The sequence below is a fragment of the Callospermophilus lateralis genome, assembly GCF_048772815.1.
Source record: "Callospermophilus lateralis isolate mCalLat2 chromosome 6 unlocalized genomic scaffold, mCalLat2.hap1 SUPER_6_unloc_1, whole genome shotgun sequence".
In the NCBI taxonomy this organism is placed as follows: Eukaryota; Metazoa; Chordata; class Mammalia; order Rodentia; family Sciuridae; genus Callospermophilus; species Callospermophilus lateralis.
The window spans coordinates 317,967-328,338 of NW_027510149.1; the positions used below are offsets into that span (position 1 = coordinate 317,967).

The 10,372-nt window shown below is 59.1% G+C and overlaps 1 protein-coding gene across 1 annotated transcript in view; it reads right to left on the reverse strand.

The window, feature by feature from the left end:
• The window catches only part of LOC143401750 (kinesin-like protein KIF25), a 34,397-nt gene extending 27,557 nt beyond the window's left edge, over positions 1 to 6,840 (reverse strand). Inside the window, exons 1-2 of the mRNA XM_077107894.1 lie at positions 6,630 to 6,840; positions 4,197 to 4,300 (exon numbers count right to left, since the gene is read on the reverse strand). Of these exons, the coding sequence (XP_076964009.1) occupies positions 4,197 to 4,300; positions 6,630 to 6,813 (288 nt within the window). The 5' untranslated portion in view covers positions 6,814 to 6,840. The remainder of the gene's footprint in view (positions 1 to 4,196; positions 4,301 to 6,629) is intronic.
• Positions 6,841 to 10,372: the final 3,532 nt, after the last annotated feature.

The window sequence follows — 10,372 nt, forward strand, 5'->3', positions numbered from 1 at the left end:
AACAGCAGAGTCTGCAGGAAGCTGCCCTCCCAGTAGGACACCTTGGGGGCCAGAGTCCCTGAGGACGTGGGGACACACTGGGGATACTCACATCATCCAGGGCATGGACCACTTCTCGCGAGATGGAGCTGTAGGGACAAACGACACTTAAAAGGCACACTGCAGCCTGATTTCTTTCTGAATTCGCAGTGTCCCCTGCTCTCTCCACGGCTCTTCCCCACCCCCGACTCCCTGGACTCTGGCTTCATTCTTGCTCTCTCGGGTGTGCCCTGACCTCCCCTGTGTCCATGTCCCTCTTCCCCCACACACGTCTCTTGTCCTCTCTGGGCCTCTTCTTCTACCCTGTACTCTTTGCTTTTCATTTCTTCTGTTCCTACGTGATTCAGGACAGGGGCCACCACGGGCCTGCTCTGCTGCGGCACCCTGCGTCTGAGCTGCCACATTACACTTTCAGGGTAGCAAGTACGACCAAGGAACTCAGTTTCTGATCTGCTCAATCTGCATTTGTGAAGTCTCACCGGTGACTGGTGATGGGCCACCCAGAGCAGATGACAAAGCAGCACAAAGTTGCATTTGGTACCTTGAGGTAAGAACCTTCTGGAAGCCAGGTCCAAGGAGCTGTCACATGTTAGGGTTACCACTACACTGCTGTCCCTATTTCCAGTCCTTTGACAAACTACAAATGCTCCCAGTCCACAAGGTGCACTCGTGCTTCCTGAGGCCTTCCTGAAGTCCAGCGCTAAGTCATCCAAGGTGAACACGGGAGACCTGGCAGGTCCTTAGAGGGGAGTAGAATGTGGACAGAAGAGCGGGGACCTGAGACCAGGAAGGCCACACCAGCCAGACTAGGGGGCAGGAAGCAGATGACAAGTGCAGAGGAGGTGGAGAGGCAGGGGAGGCTGGGGAGGGGGTCCGGGGGTTTCAGCCACTCTGAAGCTCTGTCCCCAGGTCTGGTTGCCTGGCGAGGAGCACCACCCTAGGGACACCTCCACGCGGACACCAGCAGCACCTGTGGGGCCAGGGCTGGGGAGCCAGGCTGTGGAGACTCCTGCCAGTTCCATACCTTTTCCCTCAACACCCCCACGTGGCCACACACGGCCACACACGGCCGAAGACGATGCCCGAGCGTAGGGTCACCTGCTATGTGAAGCCGAGCTGTTCCACTCACTATCGAAGGGCAGCAAGGGACGGATCCGACAGTGAACGCGGATGCTTCCTTTCAGCTCCTGCAACAATGACGTCCACTGTGGACACGGCTGTGAGCCACAGGGGGACAGGAGCCACCCCCTCGAGGCGTTCACTGGGGACATTTCCCACGTGATCCACGGAGTCACTGCACTAGTCCTGACTTCTGGAGAAGGCCTGCAGGGCAGCGCGTGGTCAGGGTTAGCCCAGGCTTTTCTGACTCAAACCTAACACGTCCATTCCCTTGGCAGACCACCCCCCCTTGGCAGAAGAACCCACAAGAGGCCTTTCAGTGCATCCCAGGTGAAGTGCATTGGGCATTATAGGGGAAACTGAGACATTTGACTCTTCTGCTCATCATCCTGGCCCTCCAGAGGCTTCGCCTGGATAACGTCATGGCGAGGTTGGTCAGGGTGGACGAGGAATGCGGGCCCCTGTGCAGGCAAGGGGCAGGGGCAGCCCGCAGCCGCCCATGGGGAGCGAGTGAGCAGAGCTGAGTGCAGGTGGAGCTGGGAGACTGTCTGCCCCTCTGCCTGACGCCTCTCCCCACTGCCTGTGTGGCTGTGGGCCCCTTGCACACCTGTCAGCCTGGCACCCGGCTCCAGCAGCCTCCAGGCTCCGCCTTCTCCACCCGCCTCCATCAGTCCTCCCCGCTCATGGCTGAGCCCCAGCACCATCCTGAATGGCTAAAATCTACCCAGTCGGGTTTCCTCTTTCCCTGGGTGAGGTGTCCAGAACGAGAGGCACGGGTCAGGTGTGGTGAGTCACTGGCAGAGCAGAGCAGGACTGGGGACCACCCTGACCCAAATGCTTTCTGTTGGTGCAGCCCAGCGATGCTCTCACTGGCTTGGCAGCTCTGATCCTGGCACTGACAGCAAGCGAGGACTATCAGTCAGGCCACCAGTGTTGGTAATCAGGTGTCTCGTACCCAAAGAATTCCCGACCTGACTCGAAGGCAGCATCGTCTTCTCCCAGCCCCTTTGAATCATGGAAATTGGAAAGCAACAGAGCCCTTAGAAATGCACGTGTGCAGATGCCTGTAAGGGCGCCGAGCCCCAGCCCTGTGGGGAGAAGCCCCCTTGGGAAGGGGCTGTCCCCGGAGCAGCGGCAGAGGCAGCCTTGATGGGGGGAGGTGACAGAGAGCAGTGAGAGCCAGTGAGACCAGCAAGTCACTCCACCTGCAGAGTCCAGGGCCTCGCCACCCTCGCACTGGTGCAGCCCGGGGCAGAGGAGCAGGGTGAGGGACCAGGCCCAAGGCAGAGCCCTGCACTGGCTCTTCTCTGTGTCTGTCTACTGGCATCTGGCCTTGGCTCAGCAGGGTGCTGCCATGGGGGGTCCCTGCATCCTTCCATGTCTTTCTACCACACTGTGCCTGGAGTTGGTACCCAGGTCAGGTTCAGCCTGTGACTCTGGCCTGCTGAGGTATCTGCGACCAGCCAAACCTGCAGCTCCTCTGAGATTCCAACCATGCCTTCTACATCCCACCTGAGTCCTAAACATTAGGGTCTAATGTTTAGAGCCAGGCAGAGCCACAGGGCGCCGCTGAGCACCAGGGCAGAAGCCTGGCCCCTGCTGGGTTCCTGGGGACAGGAAAGCCCCTCTCTCCCCGGGTGCCGGGTGAGCGGGTGACCCTGCTGACACGAGGCAGCAGCTCCTGCTTGGAAACCCTGTCCATAAATACTTCATGCAATGCTGCCCCACGCGCCCGGCTGAGACCAGACACTCCACGCCCGCCACATTTCCTTGATTTAATACCTGAACATTTCATTCCTGTAAACTCCTGCTGCTCGCAGGGAGCGACCTTGCTTCCTTTAAGTGCTCACACATTTGAGCACTCCATTCTAAAGCCTCGTCTTTGATCTATGATGAGCAAGTCCAACAGCTCTGCCATACGGCTGCTCCTACTGCTCGAGAACCAGGTGAGTGACACTGTAGACTGATTTCCAGCCTCTTGAGCTTCCCCGAAGCTGAGGTCAGTGTCCTGTTTGCACAGTGCCCATGGCAAGGAAGGGCCGCTTCAGCTAGTGCAGCAGGTCCAATCATGATCCTGATTCTAGACCCAGGATCGTGCGCCATCGATTCTTCTGTATTGGACTTGTGTCCACCCTAGGTAGTGCGTTTTTGCCCTTCTCACTAGATCCCATGCTGTCCCTAGCAGCCCCGAGAGGTAGTGATAGCACGGCGGTTACATAAGGTGAAGGGCCACAGTGCTGTGGAGTGCTGGCCCCCTGAGCACCGACAGATGACTCCTGAACACTGGATTGCACAGATGGCCCTAACGCCAGAATCATCCTCAGCTGCGTCTCACGCCCAGTGGAGCTTTTCACCTCTGTGAGGGCCGAGCACCCCTCAGGAGCACAGGCTTCATGGGCAAGAGGTGTCTGGAACTCAGACGTCAGCCCCGTGCGAGCACAGTCAGACCTCACAGAGGAGGTGCAGAGCCAACCACCCGCCCTGGCCGCCTCACCATGGTGGAGGGGAACCGTCTTAACCTTCCGAGTCTCAGACCCCTCATCGCTGAAGCAGCAGTGGGGGAATCTCATGACTGGGCTGGAAGAAAGCAGCTAAGGGCCAGGAGGAAGGACAGCTGGGTCCTCTCACGCCTGGCGGAGACCTCTGAGCCCTCCAGCTGGGGAGAATTGGGGGTGTCCTGCTCTCAAGTACCCCTCTTCTTCCTGAGCTCACATCAGCTCAACTCCTGCAGGCCTCAGGGGCTGGCGGGGTCCCAGCCTACAGCCAGCATGGCTACTGTGTGGCCCGGGACAAGCACCTCTCCATGCCTCGGTGGCCCCTGCTCTTCACTGAGCACCAGAGTGGGTGGTGGTGTCTGGGTGAGGGAGGACACTGGAGCCCAGCACTGACCTCAGCTGACCTCTCCACCCTGTGCTTGGCCCCCCCGCTGTCCCTCCCATTCCCTCCGTGTTCTGACTTTCTGTCCCCTCCCGCCCAGCTGTGGCCTCAGTGTGCCCAGCCCTCAGTGGCGGAGCTGGGCAGCCGTGGCAGGCGCTCACCAGCAGGCTGTTGTGCAGGGCCCGCCTCCTCTGCTTCTCCCGGTGGCAGCGTTCCTCCATGTCCTGCAAGGACTGCTCAAGACGAAGGGCCTCTGACCGCCAAGCTGGAAGGACAGTGTGACCCAGGTTACGGGGATTCTGCAGGGGGACCGTGTGACCTGGCAGATTAAACTACCTCCGCTAGCAGAGAGGTAGCCACTCACGGAGGCCAGCAGCTCTCCACATGGGACACACCCTGGGACCATGGCCAGGGGCCTTGCCCAGGAGTCCTGCACCACGACCCAGTCCCGGAGGCCTGCTCCTGACGTCCTGAGGCTCCCGAGGACCCTCTCTGTGGGAAGAGCCCGCAGCAACGGAGGCAGGGTCTGGCTTCCAATTCCTCCATTGCCGTGCTGACCTGGGGCCTCCACTTCCTGCCCAGTCAGAGACCCTCTGGCCATGATGTGAGGATGAGGGGAGACTGTCCACTACACACTGGGGCCAAGCACAGTCGCAGCTAAGTCAGGATGCCCAGGATCCCAGAGGGCCATTGTCACGATGGCTGCTGCCCACGTGGAGTCCAGCGCAGGAATGGAGAGTCTCGTCATGGCCTGAGGTCAGCAGCAGCCAGGCCTGCTCCAGTGCCCACAGTGACACACCTGGCCTGGCTGCAAATGTCCAGGGAGGAGGTCCCATCAGCAGTGGCCACTCACGAGGCTAGAGCAGAGTGTGCTCTCTCGGTGCCCAGCCAGGCAGCTGGGGCACTGCCCCCTGAGCAGTGTAAGGGGGCACTGCCCCCTGAGCAGAAGGTCTCTACAGCTGACCCCGACTCCGTCAGCAGGCCTGCTCCCCACCCCGTCCTGTCTGAGGTGCGGGATGAACTACCTGACACCAGGTGGTATCTAAGCTTCACCTCTGATGGGCGCTGAGCTGCAGGGAAGAAGGAGCTGGGAAGCTGGCCACCTGGACAGGACATGGGCCAGCAGCCTGGAGAGGCCTTCCTGGGGGTCTGTGTGCATAGGCTGCAGGTGTCTGGCCAGCCTGGGACCTCAGCCAGACACCAGCATCTCCCTAGGGAACCGCCCTGGCTCCCGCTCGGCCTTCCCTGGGGTCCCAGAGCTGCACCCTCTGCCCTGAACTAAGCAACGGACTCTTCTCGTCAGCTCCAGTGGGGAGACCATGCACAGACACACCACACACACCTACATACACCAGTACACACCACATGCACCTACACACACAGCTACACACACCACACACACGTGCACACACCACAAGCACCTACATACACCTACACACACACCTATGCACACTTACACACACACCTATGTACACCTACACACACACCTACACACACCTGCATACACCTACACACACCAACACACACACACACCACACACACCACACACACCACACTCACCTAAACACACCACACATATGTGCACACACCACACACACCACACACACACGTGCCCACACACCACACACACACCCATAAGCAGCAGACACACTGACCTCTCTAGGGCGTGGCCCCTGGCCATCTGAGTGCAGCACGGCCATGCCTCAGAACGGCAGCGGGGCCGCAGCCCCTCACACTCTGGGAATCACAGGAGGGGTCGTCGCCCACAGCCCTGCCCAGCTGTCTTCAGGCAGGACGTGGGCTGCAGTGGATAGCGTGACCCTGCACTCAGGCAACACTGCGCAGCTGACCACCCTGAAGACAAGCCCCTATGAGATGAGGTGCAGTCCAGTGGCTGGGGACTCATGGAAGGAGGAATCCCACCTATCTCTGGAAAATCTGACTCTGAAAGCTAATGTGCCCGCAGGCTCCATGCAACACGAATGCCAAGGGCAAGAGTCACTGTTCCCGTGACAGGGGAGGAGGAGACCCCACGGCGGTGGCCGCAGGGTGGGGGGGGGGCGCAGCAGCCAGGATATAAGACAGTGTTTTTCCTCACTCTGAATGGGCGTCAGTGGGTGGCTAGGAGAGGCGGGGGCTGGGCCCAGGCAGGCCTCTCCCAGCAGGCCCGGCTGGCACAGCGCGGCCACCTCACCTTGCACAGCCTGACTGTCCAGCTGTGCTCTCTGCACAGCAGCCGCTGCTGCAGAGAGATGGGCCTGGCACTGCTCCTGACAGCTGCCCAGAAGCTCCAGAACAGAAGAGCGGAACTCCTTCACATCTTGTTTAAGCCTCTACGGGAGGAGAGCACACACACGGGGCACAACTAGTTTGTGACCATCCCCACTGTGGTATGACCCAGAGCAAGTCATCATCCACTCCTGTCCCCAAGCCCCAGCCCCAGCCCCAGCCCCAGCCGGCGGCCAGCCGACTCCATTGGGGCCTGCAGCAGCACCTGGGGTGCCCTCACTGCCACACCCTGGTTCAACAGGCTTGGACCAGTGTTGGGAAAGTAGCTCATGTGACTTGAGTGGTTTGTGTCTTTAAATACTCACAAAATAGAAATTCGAGCATGTCCCCGATTTCCGCAGCAGTGCCGCCCATTGTTTGGAGGCGGAACTCCCCCTGGCCTTTTGTTGACCACCCTTCAGTGTTGGCAGAATCCTCATCTCTGTGTCCCCTCCAGGGGACAAAGCCCTGATGGGCAATCCAGACCAGCTCTGGGAGCCCCATTATCATGGGCTCCTGCCAGTGAGGACCGCTCTTCAGAACTGTGCCCCAACAGAATCCCCGGACGATAAGCAGGAAAGCACCCCCGGAGCTTGGGGGACGTCACGGCCATATCCTGTGCTCCATCTGCTCTTTCCCCTGGATTTATTTCAAGGATTTTCAGTTTGACAAAGGAATTGGTGAGTGGCCACCACCAAATTCTCCTAGGCTGTGACGCCCACCTGGCCCAAGCAGTGTTCTGCTTCTCAGCTACACCTTTCTTTTTCTATAAAAAGAGAGAAGTTCTTTCATGTGCTTGGGGAACACTTTAATAGAATATAAAAGCTAAACTGAACTAAACTATTTCATTATATAGAATACAGATAAATTACAGAGCTACTTTTCAGGGATAGATTGATTTTCCTCAAATGGAAGAGAATTAAAAAGAAACTCTATATAAATCCACTCTGAATGTACCAAAAAAAAAAAAAAGTTAAAAGTCTCTGGATGTGACCAGCACAGAGCGCAGACTGATCCCATTAGCAGATGGTGTGGCATTGTTGTGATGCCGTGTTTCTTCCTGATTTTAGCCCTGGTCCCCCTGTTTATAACAAAGGCAGAACAATGCTCCTAATCAGAGGTAGTGAAATATCCACCCTGGAGGACTTCCAAACGTGCTCATGGACTAGCAGTTCTCCTTCTTTCTAGAAACCTCCAGCAGTGTGCTAGAGGCAGGCCCCATGGACGCCATGGACGCCTCGGCCATCATCCTTACCCTGCACACTGCGCTCGCCTCCCCGTGCGGCCGTGAGACAGCAACCCTACCTGACCACGCTGAACCCCGCCCGGCAGCCACCTCAGCCACCCACTCCCGGCCAGTGCGAATTTTCTGCTCCCACTTTTGGTCAGAATGGGCTTCTAGGTTTTTTCTGTTCAGTGAGAGTTGGAGGGCAGAAGCCCCAGAGGGAGAGGTGCCTGCAGTGAACGGCAGGGCCCTGGTCTTCCTCGCCTGGAGAGGCCCGCGGCCCCCAGGGACCCCACCAGCCCCAGGAGCTCTGCTTGCTCAAGCTTCCCTCATCCCCGGGGTTGGGGGCTCACTTCCCACAGGCCGGCTGCACGGTTCCCCCAGAATGAACCCTGCATGCTGGATCTGCTCTCTTGTGTAGGTGGGCGATGCCTACCTGAGCCAGGTGCCAGGACTGGGCCAGCGCTGGGTGCACACCTCCCTGCCCTCCTCCACGCCGAGCGTGAACCTGCATGGCCTGGAAGTGGCTCCCTCTGACCCTTCCTTGGTACTGTTGCACAGGGAGAAATGAAAAATGGCAGAAAGTCTTAGAGCGAAGCAGGTGCTGTTGCCCTGAGGCCTGGTTCCAGCACACTGTGTGCAAGAGCAGCAGCAGTGGGTTGGCCCACAGTAGGGCAGGGTCAGGAGAAGCTGCTGGTAGACCCAGCTGTTCAGGTCTGAGCCCTTGGGCACTGGCCAGGAAGAGGGGAGAGGCCAGCATCCAAGGAAGAGGCCACCAGGCAGATCCCAGAAGGGACAGGAGTGGGAGGGATGAGGTGCAGAGGCCCATGAGCGCCTGAGGAGCTCTCAGGACCCAGCAGCAGGGCTCTCAGAACAGGTGCAAGACCCACCACTCTGGACTCTCACGGGGAGAGGTGGGGTGAAGGAGAGGACCCTCACAGCCCTGGGGGCCATCTAAGCCTCCAAGCAAGCAGGGAGGGTGAGGGAAGCAGAAGCACTGGGACAGCCTGGTGGGCGGGCCAGGGTGCAGGTGGGGGCCAGCCCAGTCCTGGGCTCTGGCCTGCACCACTGACCGGCATGACGGATGCTCCAACAGCAAGTGCAAGGCAGGACCAGGTGGTTTCACCTCAGTTGTGGCGTCCACTGTGGAGCTGCCCTCACCAGCAGTGCATCCTGGCGAAGCCGGGCCACCCGAGGCCGAACCACACTGGGCTAACTGCACAAAACACACCGCAACCTGCACTCACAGGAGGAGGCACCACGCATTCCAGCAGAGCGTGAAAGCCGTGGGAATGCGCAACGGACCCCCAGTATATTCTTCAGAGGAGCAGAGAAGGGAGCCTGTTGGTGAGCCTCTGGGAGGTGACCCAGAGGGTGTGAGCCCTGGACTCCCAGCCAACCAGAATTTGAGTTGCTGGCACAGTGTGCACTGGGCCCAGGTGAGTGGACAGGTTCCCTCACAAAGCCTGGGAGAGGGAGGGCCGGGTCAGCAGGGAGATTTCCAGAAGTTTGCTTGTAAGTGAACCTCACCCAGAGGTGTCTGCTAGGGGGCGGACCAGACAGGAAGTCCACTTGCTCCGTGGAACCGTCCAAAAGTGCACAGAAGTCCAGTAGAAGGCCAGGGCAGGGAGCCCGGGGGATGCACCAGGCTGCCCTGCAGGCCAACGCGCACCACAGGAGACGGGCTGCCCCGCGTGCGGCAGCCTGTGGTGGACACTGGAGTCAAGGAGCATTCGCAGCTAATGGCCTCTCTTCGTTTGGGTGAAGAGAAAAACTAAAGCAAAACAAACTCTCTAACAGGACTGACTCCATATTCAGAGGAATCGAGAAGTCCATCCTGCTGACCACACGAGGGACAGAGACTCAGAGGACCTAGCACAAGAGTAGCTGGCGCTGACAGCAGCCTGGAGGGGAGCCCGGGGTGATTTGGTTTCAGGTAACAGGAAGGAAAGACTGTGGAGGAGCAGGGAGTGGACAGGTGAGCTGGGCTGTCCTGCCTGCCAGGGAGGCCGAGGAATAAGCCAGTAAGCGCAGAGAGAGGCTGTCAGTGGAGCAAGGGTGCTGGACCTGACTCAGGAGAGGGGACACTGAAAACAGGAGAGCCAGGTACTGTGGCACACATCTCTAATTCCAGAGACTTGGGAGGCTGAGGCAGGAGGATCACAAGTTTGAGGCTAACTGGGAAATTTAGAGAGACCCTCCCTACCTCAAAATAAAATGAAAAGGGCTGGGGATGTGGCTCAGTGGCAGAGCGTCCCTGGGTTCAATGCCCAGTACCACAAAGAAAGGGAGGGAGGGAGGGAGGGAGCAGAGGAGGGCGGGGAAGAGGGAGAGAGAGAGGAAGAGAGGGAGAGGAAGAAGCTGCCTGCCCTCAGCTGAGGAAGGATCCCCCTCCACACTGAGTCTGGTCAGTCCACCTGAGAGTGGCTCCTCTGCAGTGTGGTCACACTTTAAGCATGTTGTGCTGGGGGATGCCCTTCCGGGAGCAGCTGCAAGGGGCCGGACCCCGGACCAGTCCGAGGGTGAACAAGTGGCGCTCTGAGTCACTGGAGGCAGGAGGTTGTGTTTTCTAGCCACCAAAAGGAACTGGAGGTGCCAGGAAGCGGGACAGGCCATGAGAGCAGACGGCAGAGACTCAGGTGCTGGTGCCGGCTCTGGGGCTCCCAGGGGGATGTTCAGCAGAGCGGGCTCCTGAGCACAGGGGGACCCAGAGCCCTCGCAGGGATTCTGCAGCTGGAAGGCCTTGGCTGCTGTGGCCTCAGTGGCCTCCAAGATTCCTGGGGGGGGCAGCCCACTGTGGGGGCATTTGGAAGGGGAGGTGATGAAGTTCCCAGCTCCACTCTC